At 52.8% G+C, this 22,792-nt stretch overlaps 1 protein-coding gene and 5 non-coding genes across 7 annotated transcripts; 4 read left to right on the top strand and 2 right to left on the bottom strand.

Moving 5' to 3' along the window:
* Positions 1–1,147: 1,147 nt before the first annotated feature.
* Positions 1,148–1,220, top strand: TRNAV-AAC. The gene has a single exon. It is a non-coding gene; the product is annotated as a tRNA-Val (tRNA).
* Positions 1,221–7,122: 5,902 nt separating this feature from the next.
* TRNAK-CUU lies at positions 7,123–7,195 on the bottom strand. Its single transcript has one exon. It is a non-coding gene; the product is annotated as a tRNA-Lys (tRNA).
* Positions 7,196–7,731: 536 nt separating this feature from the next.
* TRNAA-UGC lies at positions 7,732–7,803 on the bottom strand. The gene has a single exon. It is a non-coding gene; the product is annotated as a tRNA-Ala (tRNA).
* A 2,620-nt stretch (positions 7,804–10,423) lies between these two features.
* TRIM7 (tripartite motif containing 7) lies at positions 10,424–21,786 on the top strand. 2 transcript variants are annotated; one of them, XM_036314142.1, is made up of 8 exons: positions 10,424–10,960; positions 11,582–11,677; positions 16,363–16,593; positions 17,497–17,519; positions 17,784–17,899; positions 18,322–18,357; positions 18,691–18,765; positions 20,299–21,786. In XM_036314142.1, exons 1-8 carry the CDS (start codon positions 10,469–10,471, stop codon positions 20,808–20,810), a joined length of 1,581 nt encoding a protein of 526 aa, XP_036170035.1. In that variant the 5' UTR covers positions 10,424–10,468; the 3' UTR covers positions 20,811–21,786. The 2 variants fall into 2 exon arrangements, with proteins under 2 accessions (XP_036170035.1, XP_036170036.1); XM_036314143.1 differs by lacking the exon at positions 18,691–18,765 and having other exon boundaries at positions 10,425–10,960.
* LOC118659485 lies at positions 15,178–15,309 on the top strand. The gene has a single exon (XR_004968597.1). It is a non-coding gene; the product is annotated as a small nucleolar RNA SNORA9 (small nucleolar RNA).
* On the top strand, positions 16,911–17,073 carry LOC118659470. Its single transcript, XR_004968584.1, has one exon. It is a non-coding gene; the product is annotated as a U1 spliceosomal RNA (small nuclear RNA).
* Positions 21,787–22,792: the final 1,006 nt, after the last annotated feature.

Raw genomic sequence — 22,792 nt, 5'->3', positions numbered from 1 at the left:
TGCAGGCTCCCGGTGACTTGACCACACATCAAGGATTCTTACTCCATAGGGCTCAGCCTCTGTTCCTATTCCTGGTTCCACAGGAATAAGCGTAATATTTTGCAATATTAAGCCATCATTACTACTTTTAAGTTTGCTTATATATAGATCTACGTATAACATACATTAAAACGCATCCCAATTCTGTACATTAAATGCTAGGGTTGATGAGTTTTATTTTTATAAAATACTTAAGAGATTTCATTAAGTTTTCAAAATTTAATAAAATTTTAGCTTTACTGAAATATCACTGACTTAAAATTTGATATTCATTCATTTCAATCTCCTCTCTTAAAACAGATAATTTTATATAACATAAGAAATATGTAATTATTTTGAAAGCATGTGTAAAATTAATTTCATTTTTACCTATTTGCATTTATTTTAATTTACATTTCGATGAAGATATACTCAAATCTCATATTCTTTGAGTGCATTTTGTGCTTCTTTAACATATTTTTATTGATTTCAGAGAGGAAGGAAGAAGGAAATAGAAACATCAAAGATGAGAGCGTCATTAACCAACTGCCTCCTGCAGGCTCTTTCACTGGGGATGGGGCCCCACAACCCGGGAATATGTCCTGGCCGGCATGTCTTGGTTTATAGGTCAATGCTCACCCACTAAACCACGCTTAGACAGGCGTATTTTTTGTATTTTAATTCTTTAGCTCTTAACTGTCAATAGGGAACAAGTTATGTGAAAATTTAAACCTTGCAACTGTCTCCCTAGAATGATTCCATATATGCCACCCCTGGTTAGTCAGTTAGTAGCCGTCTGGATTATCAGATCCATAGAACCAGGGCCTAGCTAGAACCATAAACACAGTAATGGACAGAGTTAACCAGGCTCAAGTCTTCGAAGCTACATTTTACCTTCCCTTCTGCGAGGCCCGCTGCTTTGTTCACAATTTTTTTCTTTTTCTGATTTCTGGACGTGACTGATTTCCCGACCCATTAACGGGTCGCGCTCTACAGTTGGACAAAAATCGTTACCAGGGACACCGGAGTATTCATATTCCGGGACTCTGACTGGGAGGCGGGCCTGCGGGCCCGGGCGGTGGCCGTGGCTACACCCTATAGGACGCAGAGGAAGGGGCTGCTACCGCCTGTTTCCGTAGTGTAGTGGTTATCACGTTCGCCTAACACGCGAAAGGTCCCCGGTTCGAAACCGGGCGGAAACAGCTGCCGAGGTTTGCCTTTTTTCCCATCGAAGAGTTTCTCCCTCGCAATGTAGGTGCACGTGCACACATATGCGCGCGTTTTATTCGTACTCCTTACAGTCCCGGACCATAACAAGGCCACACAGGCGGGATTGCCACGCGACGACAAGTGGAATATTAGAAAGTGCAGGAAGGAAGGATCGGAAATATCCGGTGGAAGTGAGTTCGGGAAATGTTTTCCCAGGACCACAGGGGCGATCGCAATACCGTGCACACCGTGGACAGCACCTCGCGGGGGGGCCTGGCCTGCGGGGGGCGGGGTGTCCCGCAGAGGACCCCACAGTCCCGTTCACGCGGGGGGCCACCGAGGCTCCGACGCTCGGGGGAAGTGGTAGATGGAGCCAAGGGCCGGGAGAAAGGCGCTCAGCACAGCGGTCCTGCCGCGGCCTCCCGGGGACCCCGCCGCCCCCGCCCGCGCCGAGGGCCGGGGGCAGAGGCGGCGTGAGCCTCGGAGAAGCAGCCCGGCGCGCGGGACCCCAGCCCGAGCTCCCGGTCCCCCCCCATACAGCCCGAGTCCGCCTGGAAAAGGGGGTGCACGCTCTTGCACACCTGACGGGGCACCCTTACACCTGTGACAAGCAACTAATTTCCCTGCTGTTCTGCCAAACTTGGAAGCCAAATCAAGAAAACATCAAAGCGGAAAATCAAATTCTCTTTAACGGTTTATGTGTCTTAAATGTAGACGAAGGGTTCCTGACTCGAAGCATAGGCAGTGATGGCAAGGCTGGTGAGGCCGCCTGCACTCTGTAAGCAGCGATTAAACGGAGCAACTTCTAAGCCGAGCTGGAGCTGCTAGGCCAGCGCAACTGCCGCGCAGCCTGCTGCCTGGCCCCTTAGGGATGTTACCACCGCAGAACAGCCTTGGACTGGCCCGAGGCGACCTATGCTTGTGAAAGGCCTGTCAGCAAAGATAACAAGAAAGCAGTCATTATGGCTGCAGGACTGATGACTCGCTGAGGGAAACTAAAAACATGGCTGAGAATTAACATCACTATGTTATGTCTCCCGCACCAATAGAAATGCCTTCCTTCTGTTGGTGTAATTGTTCCCCTTCCCCTTCTCATAAAACCCCTTGCCTTTGTCTCCTAATCCGAACACTGTTTGGGCTTCTGGGTGACTCGGTGCTCACAAACAGCTGTTTTTATTGATCGCAAATAAATGTGTGTTGCCTCTCACTGTGAAAGGCCTTTTTACCTTTTGGTTAACAATTCCAATAACTTGCCCACAGAAATCAATGCCGTGCCCATTTCCTTGTCATCGCCTTGCTCTTTCATACTGACGTGTATGCCTTCTCAGAATGTATAGATGTACTCACCCAAGGAGGAGGGCCAGGGCCAGCCATGGATCTTAGAGAGTAAGGGGAGTGAAGAGTGAAGAATTCGCAACCCCATTTGGAAGAATCCTCCAAGTTCCCTTGCTGACCCCATTTCTTTCCACCACCACCACTCCCCCCCCCCCCCCACCCACCCCACCTCCTTAAATTTCACTGACTGGATTGAGATGAGTCAGTACAGACCCCACCTCAGGCTTTGGACTGCCGGAGTGTCTTCTGAATCACCCCCTGGCCCCCCCCCCCCTTCAAGCTGACTTCCTTGGTGGCCCCAGGACTCTGGGAGGTCAGAACTGTCACTCAGGCCTGTCACTCTTCTCCAGGTGGGTTTTGATCGGCGCCTCAGCTAATGTGAGTCTCGTCATCTTCCTTGCGGAGACAGTAAACAGATCCAGAACAACACAAGTAACCTCGCAGCACTGGCGGGGCAGGAAGCTGGTGTGAATCAGATTTCTTTGGGGTTACGCTTAATGCTGACCTGTCATTATGGCTTTGTAGCTTCCCTAGACTGACCTGGTTTCAATGACACTATGATTCTCTTTTTTGAGGCGGAACCTGTAGCTGCTTGTCAGTGTGGTTGCTTGTCAGTGGAAGCCCCTTTCCACCGACCCCTTTGTCCTCTCAGCATCGCCCCCACAATTTGAAAGCATCCTTGTTTCCTGGTGGCAATCCCACCCTGGGCCTAGCTAAATCTTTCCTGCCCTGGGATGCAGGGGATTTCAGGGAACTTGAGTTGTTGGTTTTTTGTTTTTGTTTTTTTGTTTTTTTCAGTGAAGACTACAAGAAAAGAGCCAAACCTGGGTGCCAGTACAGTACACAGGGCCAAAGGTCCCTGTCTCCCCACATCTAAGTTACCCTAGGGAGATAGTTTAGAGGATGTGAATTCCCATTGAGGATTCTATTTAATTGTAGTTTTGCTGGATCTTTACTTTTTTTTTCCCTCAAATAAATATTACTCCACAGCATCATTACTCTATAAAATTTTCTACCTGAATGTTTAACCTTTCACTAAAAGTAACTGTAATACTCTTTGTTTTATTTTTAAACCTTTTTATTAGGAAATTTAAAGTAGACAGAATGTTATTGTGAAACCCCAAGTACCCATCTCCCAGCTTCCGCAATTTTCTCTTTCCACCATTCCTGTTTCACCTCTGCCTCCACCACCTCCCACCCCCTTGCTCTTTTCTTTATAGTCCTCAGATTCCACAGGCTATCCTTCTGTAGTCTCTCTGTTGACCGTCTCCCCTTCCCTCTGGTAGTCCGGTACTCCGTAGACCTTCAAAGTTTAGGAAATAATATCAGTAGCTACAGATCCCATGAACTGGGCTGTGGTATGGACTAGGCACTGGCAACAAACCTACGGTGTGCCACTATGAAAAGGAAACTTCATCTATTTATTTGTTACAGTGCAGTAAGAATATGGGCCAGGCCCCTACCCTCCTGTTTACCTTCTGATAGGCAAGTAAAATAGCAAGCAAGTAAACAGATGAAGACATAACAAGAGAGCTATAAGGACTGTGAGAAAATTAAAGACGATGATCTGATAACGTGGCAAGCAAGCAGACAACAACAGTAGAGAGCTGGGCCGGGAAAGATGCATCAGAAGAGGTGACAATGAGCGGAGACATGAAGCTAAAGGGCCAGCCTTCCCAAAGTATTAGGAAAGAGGCCCAGAGTAGGAGGGAGCTTGTGGGTTCAAGGACAGAGGGAAGACCAGGGGTTTGGAGGGTAAGGAGCCACAGTATACCTCCTTGGCTCTTCATCCTGATGACTCCATCTCCTCCACCATTTGCTGTTTTTCTTTGCAAGTGGATTGAAAAATGAGTGGAGGCCCTCGCTGGTTTGGCTCCATGGATGGAGCATCAGCCTGCGGACTAAAGGGTACTAGGTTCTATTCCAGTCAAGGGCACATGCCTGGGTTTCCGGCTCCCTCCCCAGGAGGGGGCGGTGCAGGAGGCAGGCAATCAATGATTCTCTCTCATCATTGATGTTTCTCTCTCACTTTCCCTTCCTCTCTGAAATCAATAAAAAATGATTGCAAGTAAGCAATAAACCTGGGTGCTGTGGGTTGGGAGGTAGAGGAGGGAGTCTGCAGCAACAATCAAGATTCAGATACCAACTGTGCAACCTAACTAGTGCCTCCTCTTCTCCCACTAAATGAGGGCTCCAATACATAAATCTATAATTGTCACTTGAAATGTCCATGAGAATAGCACCAATGGCTTAGATGTTCAAGATGACACTTAATGAAAGGATTCTTTAAAATATTGCTAGTTTATAAGAAAAACAATAATATTTGTAAGTTGGTTTATAACCTTAAGAATAACTAGACTTTAACCTTTACAACTGCAATGCATTGAATAGTCATCACAAAACAAGTGTGCATTCTTCTCCATATTCAAACACCTCCCTCCTTGCCCTTAGACACCAAACATCTCAAATAACAACAGAAAGAGTTTCCCAAAATATCCAGTTATTTTAAGCCAGTTGGTCCTGAAACAGAATGGGGAAGCAGGTCATTTGGGGTCATCTTTTTGGCCACTCTTCCTGTTTTTGCAGCAGGTGGCTCTGGTTGACATTTCGTCTTCCTCCTTACCCAAAAGTCACATTCCCCAGGACACCAGCATGTGATTGAGACCTGTCTCTTATCTGGGGGACTTGTACCCTTAAACCCATGTGACGTGATATACATGGCAGTGAAATAACGGGGTGAGCATTTGACGTGGGCTGGGCCATTTCTCCCGATGCCTCACAGATCCTGGGAGAATGACTTGGTGAAGTCTGGTAAAGGGGAACCAGGGACTTAAGAAAGACCTGAGACTGGAATATTTTTAGACTTGTTAGAAAATACGCACAAACATATTAAAATTGGAGATGATATTTTAAGATGAAAATATTCAAGTGGATGGTTGATGAATAATTTCTATATAAATTGTATATAATCATTATTGTAAGACCACTGCACAAACTACATGTATGTGACACCAGCCAGTAAGAAAATCATTTACAAACTTAATTTCTTACATCTGGTTGGATTCTCCCTGTCCAAGGAAGAAGATCTACAGAGTAAAAAATAACTGAATAGCCCTTTCCAATGAGGTTGTGGCTTTGCAAGAGAAGAAAACATGACGGCCTCTAAAGAAACAGGCCTGAGAAGAGAAGAAAAACTATGAGATTATGAACCATAAACCAGAGTGACACGGTGACCTGCAGAACCTTTTGTCTGAGTGTGCTCCTGTGAGAGGCAAGAGGAGAGTTCTTTTCCCTGCCAGGCGGTGCCCTGCAGGCCCTGCCATGGGTATCATCCTGCCAGACAGACAGTGAGGAGCCCTGGCCATTTTAAGGGTGTGGGGGAGGAGGGAGCCAGATGTTTAGTTATTTTTATTTTTATTTTTTTGCTAAAGCAGCCCATTGCTACCACAGCAGTGGAGAAATAGGCAATCTCATTCATAGCTGATGGGAGGGAATATCAGCTGGTAGGATCCACAACTGGGTGATTTGCCTATTTTTATCAATTACAATAGCATCTATACATTGACCCAGTAATCTCACTTCTGGGAATGTGCCCTGCAGATATGAATGTAAAAATGAAAAATGACAATGGTATATGCTTACTACCTGCAGCATTAATTGTAATAACAAGAGATTGGAAACAACATAAATGTCCATCAGCAGGTGATGAGTTAAATAAACTATGATTCATCTACAGCAGAATAGTATGAGGCTGCAAAAAGAGATTGAGGACATTTTATATGTCTTGAGATAGGAAGATCTTCAAGCTATAACAGAGCTGTAATTATATTTTTGTGTAAGTAAAGGGAAATAAAATATGTCCACTTCTAGTATAGACCCAAAATAAGTGAAAGCAGAAATTCAAATGGATATTTGTACACCCGAGTTCATAGCAGCATTATTCACAAGCCGAAAGATGGAACCAGCTCGTGTGTCCATTGAAAGATGAGAGGGTAAACAAAATGTATTATATACATACAATGGATTCTTTTTCAGCCTTAAAAGAAAGGAAATTTTGACACATGCTACAACAGGAATGAACCTTGAAGACATTATGCTAAGTGAAGTAATCCAGTCACAAATGGACAAATATTGTATGATTTTTCTTATATGAGATACCTAGAGTAGGCGAACTCATAGGAACAAAAAGTAGAATACCAGGAGCTGGGGGAAGGAGAGACTGGGACATAATTGTTTACTGGGTCCAGAGATTCAGTTGGGGAAGATGTCAAAGTTCTGGAGATGGATTGTGGTGACGGTTACACAACAACAACAACATGAATGTGTATAAAGCTGCAGAACTGTACACTTAAAAATGGTTAAAATGGCAAATTTTGTTATGCATATTTTACACAATTTTTTAAGAACTCATTTTGTCCAGGTAAACAGGATAGATAAATAATGAACAAGAGTGTAGCCATAAAAAGCTTAAACAAATATCGCACACAGGCAATGTCCATTACAGAGTTTCTTCGGTTTTCCAAGCTGTCAGGCAATGTATGAAAACAAAAAATACCCGCTCGCCCAACGTGGGGCTCGAACCCACGACCCTGAGATTAAGAGTCTCATGCTCTACCGACTGAGCTAGCCGGGCGCGGTGGCGACAGCCCGCCATATCTCCAGTCAATAATTATTGCCTCACTGTGGGCTTAGGCCTGCATTCAGCCGGAGGGGGGCTCGGAAACAAACTCGGAGGATTGTGCCCGCCCGTCCCTCCTACTGCCGTCAGTTTCCTGCTTGTCCTTTGCCAGGAACCTGCCCTTTTCCAGCCCCGTGAAGCTCACGGTGCGAAGGGAATACGCGCGCAGGACGATGCCAGTGGCCCCATCACCCTGTAATGTTTTAATCTGGAGTCAAAAGGCAGCGTCAGGGGATGGGAGAGGCGAGGGCCGCAGCCGACACCTCCAACGTGGGCAAAACGCCACGATCAGGGGCCGGTGAACACACCATAGAACATACAGGGGACATAGTATAGAATTGTACAGCTGAAACTATATAATTTTATTAACCAGTGTCACCCAATAAATTTTTTAAAAAAGGAGACAGCAGTGTCTGAGGCTTTCCCTGGGGCTGGGAATACATTGCGTTCTTGAGTTTGGGAGACAAAGTAAAAAAAGCGCGATCCCACGCTGGAGATGCCGGGGATCGAACCCGGGGCCTCATACATGCAAAGCATGCGCTCTACCGCTGAGCTACATCCCCCACTTGCTAGCACCTTCCTCCCTGCTCTCTCTTAGCAGTTTCGTCGTGCAGGGCGTGTGCACATAGACGGTCTCCGGGGCGCACGGTACCCCAGAAGTTGCAAACCCCGGCGGGCAGCGTCCCGAGGGTTTCCAGGGCTCTCTACTAAATGCCTACGGGGGCGCCGGCCTAGACGGAAGGACGCCCCGGGGAGGACCGGGCTGGGATAAACACCTGGAGGCCGCGGTGGAAAAAGAAGGGGAGGTCATTTGATGTGAAGCGGAAAAGAAAGGAAGACTGTGCAGGATGCTGTGTTTATTTATTTATTTTTTAAAAAAAGGAGTGTAGTAAATATAATATTTGTATACAATAATTCAGAATTGCTTGGGATGGGGAGGGAACTGGAGTCTAGGCGATAGACAGACTTTTCACTATAAACCGCTGTTTTTGAATCACGTCCAAATCAATTCAACCCAAGAAAAGTTTAGGGAGCGCCTACTAGATACCAAGAATTGCTCTAGAAAACTGGTGGTCCAATGGTCCAAAATCACATAGGCCATCGCTCTAACAGCTCGCATTCCAGAGGAAGTAGATGCTGGATTGAAAATGGTTAAGGTGTGATTGTAAACAGGCTTCCTTGAGAAAGGTAACTTTTTTTTTTTTTGAGAAAGGTAACTTTTGAAACAAGATTGGAAGGAGGTGGGAAGAGAGCCAGGCACGTGTCTGGGAGAAGAGAGGTCCCAGTCAAGAGCCAGTTCAAAGGCCGTGAGGTAGGGCCTTTTGACGCGTTGCAGGAACAGCAAGGAGGTGCCTGTGGCTGGAGCAGAGTCCATAGGACAAGGGTAAGAGATGAGGGTACAGAGGAGGCCCAGTGCAAGGAGGGGGAGGAAGACTGAGGTGGGGCTGACAGGTGGGAGCCACTGGCGGGTTTGAGCAGAGAAAGGCCACGATTTGATTTAAAAGTAACATTTCCACAGGATTGTTCTCACAGCTGGGTGAAGCGAGGGCGGCAGAGTGGGACAGAAGGGGAAAGATTTGTTTCTCGTTGGAGATGATCCAATGGAGGGAGAGACTGAGGACTCGGGGTGAGGTGTGCACCATTTTTCCCTCTCGGAGTCACAGAGGGCTCCCTGTTTTTGTCCTGAGCCCCCGGAGGGTTGGAGTGAGGAAGCACGTGGTGGTGCAGATCAGAAGTCCAGGGTGGAGATGCGACGCTGGAGCTGAAGGTGGAAGCCAGGGCTCCTGGGTCCTGGGCTAGGCCTGTGTGCTGTGGTGCCACAGGGATAGGGGCACCTAGTAAAGTGCCAGAGATCAGAAGGGAGTAAGCACAGGCAGGGAGAAGAGATGGAGGCAGCAGGTTAGAGCCATAGAGCCATAGAGCCATAGAGCCACAGAGCCACAGAGCCACAGAGCCATAGAGCCAAGAGCCATAGAGCCACAGAGCCACAGAGCCACAGAGCCAAGAGCCATAGAGCCATAGAGCCACAGAGCCACAGAGCCACAGAGCCATAGAGCCACAGAGCCACAGAGCCATAGAGCCATAGAGCCACAGAGCCACAGAGCCACAGAGCCACAGAGCCACAGAGCCACAGAGCCATAGAGCCATAGAGCCATAGAGCCACAGAGCCACAGAGCCACAGAGCCACAGAGCCATAGAGCCATAGAGCCAAGAGCCATAGAGCCACAGAGCCAAAGAGCCATAGAGCCACAGAGCCACAGAGCCATAGAGCCACAGAGCCATAGAGCCACAGAGCCATAGAGCCACAGAGCCACAGAGCCACAGAGCCACAGAGCCATAGAGCCATAGAGCCAAGAGCCATAGAGCGGGGGACACGTCGGAAGGGCCGGGAAAGGGTGTCAGGAAGGAGGAAGCATGAGCCGAGAGGGCAGGTGGGGTGAGGCCCGAGAAGGGGTCTTTGCCTTTGGGTTAGGATCGCTCAGGTCACTGGTGCCTTTAACCAGAGCGATTTCTGGGGAGAGGGAGGGCGCAAGCTGGGCCCTCCGGGGGGGGGGGGCGGGGGGGGGCCTGAGTCAGGGCTGCAAATAATGCTAGCAGCTCTGGAGGAGGCTGAGGAGATAACGGGGGGCGCATAACATCGAGTAAACTGGGAGAATTTACTGTCAATGTGTTCTTTGTTTATAAACATAATCAAATAACGCAGAAACAAGGGGGAGGGGACGCTGGCAGGAAAGGTGGCTACAGAGGGGGATGCAAGGCCGCGCTTGGGGGTGGGGACAGAGCCGGGTTCCAGGCTCCAAGCTCCAAATTTAGCTCCGGCAGCGCCGCTCCCGGCTGCTCCCGGGAAACCCGACCCGCGCCCTGGCGCCAGGCCCCGGCGCCCCCCGCTCGGCGCGCCCACCTGTCCCGGCCCGTTGCCCAGGCGGCCCGGGTCGGGCGGGGGCGACGGGGAGCGGGCGCCGCGGGACCGGGGCGCCAGGGCGGGGACCGAGGGGTCCGGGCGCGGGGCGTGGGGCGCTGTCCTCCCGGGAGCCCCTCGCGGCACCGCCCGCCGACCCCCAAAGCGCCCCCTCCGGGCGGGTTTCCAGCCGGGAGCGCCCCCCGGGCCCGTCTCGGTCGGCCGGTGTCAGCCACGCCCTTCCTCCCAGAGGCCCGCCCCGCCCGGCCCCGGCGCCGCCATTGGCCGCCTGGCCCGGCGCCGCCCGACTCGGGGCGCGGAGGGCGCGCATGGCGGCGGTGGGGCCGCGCGCGGGTCCCGGCTCCGGGGCCGAGGCCCTGGCGCTGGCGGCCGAGCTGCAGGGCGAGGCGACCTGCTCCATCTGCCTGGAGCTCTTCCGCGAGCCCGTGTCGGTCGAGTGCGGCCACAGCTTCTGCCGCGCCTGCATCGCGCGCTGCTGGGAGCGCCCGGGCGCCAGCGCCGCCGCCCCGCGCCTGCCCTGCCCGCTGCCCTGCCCGCAGTGCCGCGAGCCCGCGCGCCCCAGCCAGCTGCGCCCCAACCGGCAGCTCGCCGCCGTGGCCGCCCTGCTGCGGCGCTTCAGCCTGCCCGGCGGCGCGGCCGAGCGCGGGCCCCCGGAGGCGGCGGGGTGCGCGCAGCACGGCGAGCCGCTCAAGCTCTACTGCCAGGACGACGGGCGCGCCATCTGCGTGGTGTGCGACCGCGCCCGCGAGCACCGCGCCCACGCCGTGATCCCGCTCGACGAGGCTGTGCAGGAGGCCAAGGTGAGCGCGGCCGCGCCCCCGCGGGTCCCCCGCCCCTGCCCGGCCTCCCGCCACGCCGTGCCGACGCGCAGGCAGCAGACCGGGGCTCCGGCGAGCCCCTGCCTCCTCCTGTCTCCTGCTCAGCACTGGCGCCGGGCGTGAGCTTGGCGACCCCTCTGTCACCCCCGCACCCTCAGTACCCCCAGTACCATCGCCTGGGCGATGTCCCGCAGACTTGGCGAGTTTCTTTCTTTCCTTCCCTGGCCTCTAGCGGCGACTTGGGCGCATCCACACGGCCGCTGCCCCGCTCCCAGCTCTTCCCGCGGGTGGGAGACCTTCCCGAGCGGTCGGGGACGGTGGGTGGTCCGGGGTTGAGCAGAGCCCGGAGCGAGCCGTCTGGGCTCCTTTCTGTCCCGCCTCCTCGCTGGGGCCCCCGTTGAGGTGTGTGTTTCCGCCTGAACTTGGACACTGATGGTCTTGGGATGTGAGACCCACGGGCTTTTGGCGTCACCCTAAAAGGAGCCCTGTCCCCCTGTGCGAAGCCAGGCTGTCTCCACCCCGGCCTCCTCCTCAGGGCGCAGGGCCTTCCCTTGCTCCTGGGGTTTCCAGAATCCCCTGCCCACGCCGTCTCACCCCCCGCAGGAGCTCCTGGAGTCCAGGCTGAAGGCCCTGAAGAGTGACCTGGAGGACTATGAGGTGTTCCGTTCCACCGAGGAGAAGGAGAGCAAGGAGCTCCTGGTGAGCCCCCTGCCCGGCAGCGGAGGGCCCCCCACACCTGGCAGTTGTGTGTGTGGAACCACAGAGGTGGATTTAGAAAGATAATTGGGTGCATGTTTAAAAGGCGACCCTATGCTTTATCATGTAACCAGGGCTTTTGCAAGCGAAAGGAGGTGCTAAACTAACCCTAGAACAGCGGGCTTCGACTGGAGCTGTGCCAGTGCCCGGGATGTACAGCCCTGTTAGTGTTCCACCCCAGGTAGGGCCTCGGCCTCTCTCCCGATGGAATGCCCTGATGTTTCTGCAGAGGAACATGCATATTCAGACTCAATGAGAACATAAATACAGTAAATAGCCTCATGTCAGCCTAGGCCAGTGGTCGGCAAACTCATCAGTCAGCAGAGCCAAATGTCAACAGTGCAACGATTGAGATTTCTTTTCAGAGCCAAATTTTTTAAACTTAAACTATATAGGTAGGTACCTTGTTATTAACTTAATTAGGGTACTCCTAAGCTGGCCTTTGCTAAAAACGTCCTCATTGTATAATAATAAAGCCACCAACACAAAATAATTACAATTCTTAAATTGATGACAAAAATACCTGTAGATTTGCAGCTGGTTGGAAGAATATAGGTAACGTTATGCTTTGAGGAGGTACTTTTGTCACCCGTGTGCGATTTGCGGAGGCGACTAGCACTAACCACTGCACGAGACTGCTGACTGACTGGCTCACTCAACTCCTGCCTGAATCGGCCGCCTCCCCCGCGCTGCGTATCCCGTGGCCTTTGCGCTTGGGAGAAGTTTCAGTCGCACTGTACCTGCGCACCTGCACGTGGTATTTTGTGGAAGAGCCACACTCAAGGGGCCAAAGAGCCGCATGTGGCTCGAGAGCTGCGGTTTGCCGACCACTGGCCTAGGCCATTTTTTTTTTTTTGCCACCGGAAGAGTTATGAAAAGACTGTTTTTTCATTTTTAGAGTTCTGAGGTTTTGCAGTTGGGCTAAGTGGAAGGGGGCTGCCTGGGTCAGAGCTCTGAGAAGTCTGGGAAGTCTGGCGACCAGTTCCTAGGAGCTCCCGCTGCACAGCCCAGTGTGCCCATGACCCCTGGTGGGCGGGAATTATATTTTGTCTTCTTTTCGGTGGAGCAGGAAAGTGAAACGGGCTCCTTTTGATGAGGGGAGCAGCGTGGGTCACGGACTGTCATTTTCTACCTCGCAAATTCAGGTCTTCGCTCGATAAGTCGGTGTTAAAAGAATGGGAGGATCTATGGGGAATCTGTTAGGAGAGGGCCACGCAGTTCTGAAGTTGGGAACTGGAGGGCCCTCCTGTCCTCAAGCTGGGGAGGGGGTGGTGTGGGGGGGAGACCTGAGTTCAGGCCCTTCCGGACCCTCCCCTGCACTGGTGCCCCTGCCTCCCTGTGCACCCCCGCCCTCCCTTCTGATCACTCACTTCCCTCCCCAAGGAAGAGCGCAGCCCTCATCTCCAGGCTCCCCCCCTCTTCTGGAGACAGGAGTGAGCATGGGCTCCTCCATCTGCGACCCAGAGGCCTCCCACATCGTGGGCAGCGTCCTGTCTCTGGCCCTACCCACCATGACACCGCTTGGCACCTGCCCCTGGGTCCCCTGCCAACCACCCCTCTGGCCCCGTATTCTTTAGAATCACAAAATACTACCTGCTTAATGCAGCAGTAGAGGCAGAGGATAGACCATGCTGGATGATAACAGAATGAATGCTTTTATCTGAAAATGCTCTTACCACTTAGGAGTGCTTCTCAGTGGGGGCAGTTTTGGCCCTGAGGGGATATTTGGCAATATCTGAAGATATTTTTTTAAAATATATTTTTATTGATTTCAGAGAGGAAGGGAGTGGGGGAGATAGAAACTTCCACGATGAGAGAGAATCATTGACCTGCTGCCTCCTGCACGTCCACCACTGGGGATCGAGTCTGCAACCCAGGCATGTGCCCTTGACTGGCATCATACCTGGGACCTTTCAGTCCACAGGCCGATGGTCTATCCACTGAGCCACACCAGCCAGGGCTGGAGATATTTCTTGTTGTCAATCCTGGGGCAGGGGTGCAACTGGCATTTAGTGGTAGAGGCCAGGGTGCTGATTAAGCATCCTGCAATGCACGGGACAGCCCGCTACAACAAAGAATTATCAGTAGCGCAGAGGCTGGTAAGCCCTGATTTAGAGTATTTTGGCTAATATCATCCCACTTGTGTTATTTCCTTGGGAGGCCGGATGATATAGTTGCAAGAAATGCAGGTTCTTGGGTCAGACTCCTTGGGGTGGAGTCCTGGCTCCCCACTTACTGGTGACAGACGTGCTGCTCTGTCTCTCTCCTCGTTTGTACAGTGGGGTGAAAGTGCACCCCCATTGTTGGGTTGTCAGTGTTGAGTGAGTTTACACCTGTAAAGAGCCCCATGCCCAGTGTCCTGAAGGGCCTGGTGAGGTTCGGAGGGGGTGGGAGGGAAAAGCCATGGCCTGAACCCAGGTCTCTTGAATTCAAAACCCACTCACGGGCTCCTCTTCCAGCCTTTTAAAAAAAGCTTAGTGATTTCAGAGAGGAAGGGAGAAGGAGAGAGAGATAGAAACGTCAGTGATGAGAGAGAACCATAGATCGGCTGCCTCCTGCACATCCCACACCGGGATCCAATCGAACCGTGACCTCCCGGTTCATAGGTCCACACTCAACCACTGAGCCATGCTGGCTCGGTTCGGGCTTTTAAAGCAGAGGGACTGTGGGGGTTGAGCTTGTCCGGGAGGGATGGAGCCCTCCTCACCTCTCACTAGTCCTTGTTATGTCATGTGCAGCCCCTCGCACATATTCGCGTAAAGGATCCAGGGGATCCGTAGCATGAGCCTGTGTCTGAAAACACAGGAGCAAACATCCCATGGGTCATGGTAACGGAAATAACAGAATAGGAAGCCTGCACACAGCATATTCTCACTTGGGTCAGGTCCGTGTGCTGCCACCTCTGGTCACTGGCATTGATTTTCCTTCCTCTTCTTTTTCTGCAACCTGCAGATTTTGTATTATGAGCATATGTTACCTTCATAATTGCTAAACAGAAATGGTGCTCTTTAAAGTGAAGCGAAGGCCCTGGCTGGGTAGCTCAGTTGGTTGGAGCATTGTCCCCATACACCAAGGCTGTGGGTTTATCCCCGGCAGGGCACATGCAAGAATCAACTAAGCCTGGCCGGAGAGGCTCAGTGGCTGAGCGTTAACCTATGAACCAGGAGGGCGTGGTTCGATTCCCGGTCAGGGCACTTGCCTGGGTTGCTGGCTGGATTCCCAGTGGGGGATGTGCAGGACGCAGCAGATCAATGATTCTCTCTCATCATCGATGTTTCTGTCTCTCTCCCTCTCACTTCCTCTCTGAAATCACTAAAAATATGTCTTAAGAAAAAAAAAAAATCAACCAGAATAAGTGGAACAACAAATCGATGTTTCTCTCTCCCCCTTCTTCTCCCTCTCTAAAGTCAATTTTTTAAAAAAACTTTAAAATGAAATAAAGTCTGCAAGCCTCCAGCGTGCTTGGGTCTGGGGTGACCCTGTGCATTCCTATAGTGCTTGCTAGAACATTTTGGAACGGTTTGAGGCCTTGCCCTGCTGCATCCGGAGCAAGGTTATAGACATTTCAGACAATCGCAAAGAAAAGAAAAATGAAATAAAGTGAGGAGTGAAAGTTGGAGGGGTGATGAATGTTAAAAAACAAAATTCAACTGAGTATATTTTAAAGATCTTATTGGCTTTCTTCAGTGGTTGATGAATTGAGCAGCATCTAATCTAGCATATAGAAGGGAATCCCAAAGAGCTGTATTAGGAGAGAGATTTTATAAGCAGAGGTGGCAAGGACAGGAATGTCTGCAGGGGAGAAAGCCGGTTTGGTTATTGCAAGGCTACTTTCCCAATCAGGGATGACAGGTTATCAACAAAGGCAATTCCTGATCAGCTAGTTTAAGATTCCATTTCTGCCCTGGCCGGTTTGGCTCAGTGGATAGAGCGTCGGCCTGTGGACTGAAGGGTTCCAGGTTCAATTCCAGTCAAGGGCATGTACCCTTGGTTGCGGGCACATCCCCAGTAGGGGGTGTGCAGGAGGCAGCTGAATCGATGTTTCTCTCTCATTGATGTTTCTAACTCTATCTCTCTTCCTCTCTGTAAAAAATCTATAAAATATATTAAAAAAAAGGAAAAAAGATTCCGTTTCTGAGATAGCCGAAACTACAATGAAGCCTGTTTAGCGAGGTGGTGCTTAGCATAGCGACTCCATACTGGCCCTGTGTTCTTGTATGTGACACATAATAAATGTGTTTGGGGAAGAAAGAGTGACCTCAGTTTAATACTGAGAGTGGCCCGGGGGGCACTCATTTATCCTTCCTTTTTAGACAAGGAAACGGCAGCCTTTAGTAGTTCTTAGGTGAGTTTGGAGTCGCCCTAGGTTTGAGGGAGAGCCCAGGTACAAAGGCACATGGGCATATCTGTGACAGGGGAAGCGAGAGTGTGTATTGAAGCTGCTGTGCCCTTAGTGGTGGGGTATTTAAATTACAGGCTGTGCAGGGTGTGCCTGTGTGGGTGAGCCTCTGACCCCTGAACAGCGAGGCGGATGTAACCCTGCCCTCTGGGGTGGCTCAGCGCGCCTGTCCAAATGCCAAGCCTCGATGCCCATGTCCCTCACCTCTGCAACTTCTCTCCCGAGACAGAAGCAGATGGCAGCCGAGCGAGAGAAGGTGGGGGCAGAGTTCCAGGCCCTGCGGGCCTTCCTGGTGGAGCAGGAGGGCCGGCTCCTGGGCCGCCTGGAGGAGCTGTCCCGGGAGGTGACACAAAAGCAGAATGAGAACCTGGCTCAGCTCGGGGGCGAGATCGCCCAGCTGTCCAAGCTCACCAGCCAGATCCAGGAGACGACCAGCAAGCCCGACCTTGACTTTCTGCAGGTGAGTGGCTCCCCAGGGCTTTGAGTCCTTGATCCTAAGGCGTAGGGAAGGCAGTGAGAACAGAGTCAGGTCCCGTGAGCTTAGTGACTCACACAGTCTGCAGCCAAGGGGGCCTGGAGAGAGGTGCCCTGGGGTCAGAGGCAGGTCTACAGGGATGTGATAAAACTGTCCTCACCGTGAGGAACAAGAGTATGTCTGACATCATATCCCAGCATTCGCACACTGGAGACAAGTCCCAGGAAACAACACCTGCACTAGCGTGATGCACTCAGATGTTTTCTATCCTATTTCATTAGAAAAATAGTCACAATCTAGTCCTACTTCCCTGGCAGGGGAGATGCCATGGCCACGAGGGTGGTTTTCCCAGAGCGAGGCTTATCCGTTGCCCCGTGGATGTGCTGACCCCTGCGATGTCCCCACATTTGGGAAACGGGGCTGCATAATTTGCAGTAGAGGGGACTGCGTTCGCGCTCTCCCCTGAAAAAAATAAAAATAAAAAATAAATAAATAGGGACAGCCTACGAAATAAACTTCACAAGACACAAATGGATCAAAAACAGTCATTTTGAAGACTGGTCTGAAGGAGCAGTCGCTGCGTAAAGGCTCTCGCTCGTCTTGGTGGCGTGAGAGCCGAGGCCTCGCTGGGCCCAGCACTTGGCTCCAGGGAGGATTCTGTAAGGACGGAGCATTTCAGAGCTGTGCGCAGGGCCAGAGCACCCACCACGTTGACGAGATGCCCAGCTCCAGGCACGGGGGAGCCCTTGGCACCCAGGCCCGTGGTGGGGGTGGTAACCCTGCTTACTGCCTCTTCCTCTGGAGGCAGGGCAGGGGCAGTTTTGTTTTTTCAGAGGTGAATGGGGGTTACCTGATGTTGATTTTGTTTTCTTTCATCTTTCTTTCCAGGAATTTAAAAACACACTAAGCAGGTGAGTGGACCTAATGGTTCCTCGGGCCCCTCTTAGCCGGTTCTTTCCCACGGCGTAGCCTCTTTCTTCCCCACCCCCAGCCCCTCACCTCCGATGGCCCCACCGCCTCATCTGGTACCTTCTGAGGCAGAAGTCCCTGTGCCCGGTGTGGGTATGGGCATGAGACCAGGCTCGCCTTTTTCTGCGTCTCCCCGCCCAGGGGGCCTCGCCGTCCTGATGGTGGGAGTGGGACAGTGCTTGTGGGCCTTCCTCCTTGTCCTGCAGGTGCAGCAACGTGCCGGCCCCCAAGCCAAGCACAGTCTCTTCTGAGATGAAGAATAAAGTCTGGAACGTTTCCCTCAAGACCTTTGTCTTAAAGGGGCTGCTCAAGAAGTTCAAAGGTAGGCCCAGGTGTGGGGCTGGGCCGTGAGGTGCCAGGGGCAGGGGTGTGGTTTTAGAGGTTTGGGGCCCAGAGATGTGCCTTTCCCGAAGCTGTGTGAGGACAGCAGAGCTGGGGTATGTGGTGACGAGTTTACTCAGGCCCCCTCGGCGCAGAGCTCCCCCCGGGGACCGACAGGATAGAGGGGAATTGGGGGCGGACGAGGATGGGGAGGGAGATCCCAGCTCTGACCAGCTCCGGGCAAAAGAGGGGAAGCTGGACAGGAAAAGCCAGAATCCTGCCTCTCCCGCACTTGCGCTGGCCCGGTGCCTTGGGCCTGCCTGGGAGTAAGTGAGCCAGCGGGGCCACCTGTGTCGGAGGTGCAGTCACTGTCGTCAGACAGTCTCGGTGTCATTCACACACACCTGCTTGGTTTCTCCTCAGAGGACCTTCGTGGAGAGCTGGAGAAAGAGGAAAAGGGTACGTAGCTGTGGGGCAGTGAGTGCCTGTTACCTGCCTCGTGGGGAATTCCCTCCCTGCGGGTGGGCAACTGTCTCTCTGGGCTCTGTGTGTGGGTGGTTCCCTCTGCCCGCCCACCACCCGCCTCCGTGCCTGCCTTCTACTCCCCTTCCCTGCCCATACCTCACAGCACCCGCTCCCGCAGGCCACGGGGCCTGTAGGCTGTGGCCCGGAGCAGGAGTGCCTGCCCCTCAGGATGCTTAGCTTGGGGAAGGCTTGTCAGGCACCTACACAAGCCCCCCTCTCCCCTGTCCCCACTCCCAAACTTACTGAGACCTCTCCTGGGGACCGGAGTTGTGTGCAGGGGTGAGGGGAAGCAGGAAGAAACGGAGGACAAGGCAGGTGGTTCTTACTCCTGCGGAATTCTGGGTGAGTGGGACCCAACCCCACAGGGAGGGGAGCGGGGGCCAAGCCTGGAAAGAATCTAAACCAGCTGAGTCAGACTATGCCCCTTCTGTGCACAGAGCCCTGCACAGGCCCCTCTCAGCAAAGGCTGCAGTTCTCCAGCCACCCTCGGGCCGCGCTGCACGCTCTCCCCGGGTGCACCCCTGATCCCGCTGGGGGCTGGAATGCACCCGCACACACTTCCCTGGGCTGGGCCCTGCTGCACCAGACGGCCGCCTGTCTGGTTTCTTCACCTTCTCCGTGTGTTCGCCTAAATGTACCTTTTCAGTGAGGCCGTCCTTGGCCCCTCTAGTTGAAATCACAGTTGCTGTCCTGATCCCTCTTCTATATTTTTTAAATCATTTATTGTCTCTCCTCCCCTCCCCTAAGAAAGGAAGCTGCAGGAGGGCTGGGATTCCAAGGGCCTGCACATAGGAGGCCTGGAACACTGAAAAGTGTGCATATTTGAGCTTTTGGAGGTTTACACATACATACACACACACACACACACACACACACACACACATATACATATATAATTTCAGAGAGGAAGGGAGAGGGAGAGATAGAAACATCCATGATGAGAGAGGATCATTGATCAGCTGCCTCCTGCACACCTCACACTGGGAATCGAGCTCTCAACCCCGGGCCTGTGCCCTGACCGGGAATCGAACTGTGACCTGGTTCAAGGTCGATGCTTAGCCACGGAGCCCCGCCGGCCGGGCTTGAGCTTTTCCTTGTGGAAAATTTCAGACACGTGCTCAAGTAGAGAGAGAAGCGTAACGAATATGACACGCTCACCATACACCCTCAGCAATTACCACTAACACCCCTGCTGACTTCTTACCACTGGACTATTTTGAAGCAAATCACAGATAATATCATTTCCATAAATATTTCAGTATTTGATCTCTAAAGAGAGACTTTTAAAATTATATATATATTGTATTGATTTTTTACAGAGAAGAAGGGAGAGGGATAGAGAGTTAGAAACATTGATCAGCTGCCTCCTGCACACCTCCTACTGGGGATGTGCCCACAACCAAAGTACATGTCCTTGACTGGAATCGAACCCGGGACCCTCAGTCCAATGCTCTATCCACTGAGCCAAACTGGTTAGGGCTCTTTCAAACTGGTTAGAGACTTTTAAAAATACATATATGTGTATATTGATTTGAGAGAGAGAGGAAGGTGGGGGGGCAGGGGAGAGTAACATTTCCATCGGCTGCCTCCTGGAGGGGCCTGCAACCCGGGCATGTGCCCTGATCGGGGACCTCTTGGTGCATGGGACGCTCAACCAACTGAGTCACAGCGGCCAGGGCTAAAGAGATAAAAAAAACAACCGAAAAACCATCATCATAATTAGAAAAGTTGATTCTTTCCAGTATCTAAGTTGTACAGTTTGATTTCAGATGTACTTGTTGGAGGGGTAGGGGTAGGTGTGGGGGTGGGCAGGAAGGGGGCAGGGGCTGTGCAAGAGGCCTGCAAGGGCCATCTCTCCCTGACTCCCCACTGCAGTGGAGCTGACCTTGGACCCGGACACGGCCAACCCCCGCCTCATCCTCTCGCTGGATCTTAAGAGCGTGCGCCTCGGACAGCGGGCCCAGGACCTGCCCAACCACCCGCGTCGCTTTGACACCAACACGCGCGTCCTGGCCTCCTGCGGCTTCTCCTCCGGGCGGCACCACTGGGAGGTGGAGGTGGGCTCCCAGGACGGCTGGGCCTTCGGAGTGGCCCGCGAGAGTGTGCGCCGCAAGGGCCTCACGCCCTTCACGCCCGAGGAGGGCGTCTGGGCGCTGCAGCTCAACGGTGGGCAGTACTGGGCCGTGACCAGCCCCGAGCGGACACCCCTCAGCTGCGGCCACCTGTCCCGCGTGCGGGTGGCGCTGGACCTGGAGGTGGGGGCCGTGTCCTTCTATGCTGTGGAGGACATGCGCCACCTCTACACCTTCCGTGTCAACTTCCAGGAGCGTGTGTTCCCCCTTTTCTCCATCTGCTCCACAGGCACCTACCTGCGCATCTGGCCTTGAGAGACACTGCCCGGCCCCCCAGAGGGAGGGGCCAGTCCAGGGTGCAGCCTTCTCCTGGCTGCCCCTGGGAAGGGACGGAAGCTCCGGCCGGGCTTCCTGCCTACTTCACCCTTCCTGCCCCCAGCTGCTTTAGACAGGCTTCGGGAGCCCAAGCAGCAGAGGCAGGAAGGCCTTGGCCCCCGGGGCCTGTCCCCTTCCTGGCATGTGGCTTTGGTACCAGCTGCTCGGGGGCGAGGACAGGAGCCCAGCTGTGGACAGAGCTGCTTCCTGTTCGGGGGCTCACTGCTCAGACTCAGCAGCGCCTCTGGCTCCCTGGAGCAACACCAAGCCCTGGGCCTTGTCGGCCTCAGTTGCAAGGGGCATATTTGGGGCCAGGCTGGCCAGGTTCATGATCACTTCTGTTTTGCCTTCTTGTCAGCTGCCAGCTGCCTTCAGGGACCTGAGTCCAGCTGGCTCACCAAACCGTCTACTCAGGGAGGAGCACTGTGCTCCCAGCTCAGAGGACTGTCTGGGCCAGAACTGGAAGCAGAGCCTTGACCCGTACGCGAGGGAAAAGCCCCAGACAGCACTGTAGGCATGGCTACCCTCTGACACCCAGAACCTGATGATCCGTGGCCACGTGTTCTCACAGCTGCCTAAACCCCTCTCAGGTGCCAAAGTGCAGTCTCCCTGGGTAAGGAGACAGAAGGTTCTGGAATTTTGAAATACCGGAGAGCACTTACAGTTTTGCAGGTGCCGCTAGCACCAGCATGGAAATGCAGAGCAGAAGCATGCCCCTGGCAGATTCTTTCTGGAACTTGCCGAACGTGTGCCACCAGCAGAGGACCCTGGTGGCTGCTATCACCCGAGCTCATTGCTCCCCAGCTGCTGTAAGGCTGGGCTTCTGGGAGGGTGGTGGGGGCTGTTCCTTGCGTTGTGCTCCCCAGGAATGGGGACTAGAGATGGAAATACAGACTATGAGTTCGTTTCTACAGTGGCTTAGCTCATTCTTGACTTACCCTGCCTGAGTGCAAGAGCACACGTGTGAGCAAGGATCTCTGCCAGATGAGGTGCGCGTGTGTGCGGTGTGAGAACTGCGCGGGTGTTTATATCGGATTGCAGGACAGTGGGTATGAACACGTGCATAGGGTGTAGGTGTTGAAACCGACCGAGGTCAATCAGGTCAGACCCTATTATTGACTTCTGGTTAAATATCAGCCACCCCCGTATGTAGTTGATGGCCACAGGTTTCCAACCCCACCAGATCCCCGGCTGGATGGAAGCCAGTTGCTGACCTAGTTCTGCCTACCCAGGTGGTTCAGGCAGATGCAGGGACGGTGACCGTCAGTAGCTGGTCTGCAGGCGTCGTGGAGCTCCTGTACTCTGTCCCTTGAGATGCTTCAAGCACACTGTGGTTTGAGAGGCCGACCCAGTGCTCACAGCAATAGGCAGTCAGAATCCAGTGTCCCACAGGCAGGGACAGGACCGTTGAAGAGTCTAGCCAACAGCAGCATTCCAGAAGGGGAATCCGATGCCCTCTTCATACGCGGAGTGCAGCTCTAGAACACCGTAGCCAACCAGCGTATTTGAATATCACTGATTTCCACAAGGAAAACCCGTGGCTTTTGAACTGAGTGTCGCAATTACCCTTTATGTCGTCTAGCAACTATGCTGAAGTATTGTAACACAGGTTGCAGGTCACAGGAGATGGGGTGACTGGTGGAGGTCCTGAAGGGCCAGGTCTGGGGACTGCAGGGGTGGCTGTCTGTGTGTATCCTCAGCTTTTGTGTTCGTGTGTCTATCAGAGTTTATAGAATAACTGCATAGATTTCTATGCATCTGAAGAGATGTTAACAACAGTTACACATAATAACTGCACGTGGGGGGCGCGAGAGATGTTCTCTCTTGGTCACCAGGGCAGCGGGTGACCGGAAGTCACGGTGCTGGCGTGAGAGTGTGTGTGCATTTTTCTCTTCCATCCTTGGGGCATCCTAAGATCTCAG

The sequence above is a fragment of the Myotis myotis genome, unplaced genomic scaffold (genome assembly GCF_014108235.1).
Source record: "Myotis myotis isolate mMyoMyo1 unplaced genomic scaffold, mMyoMyo1.p scaffold_m19_p_6, whole genome shotgun sequence".
In the NCBI taxonomy this organism is placed as follows: Eukaryota; Metazoa; Chordata; class Mammalia; order Chiroptera; family Vespertilionidae; genus Myotis; species Myotis myotis.
This window is presented reverse-complemented; position numbering and strand designations above follow the sequence as displayed.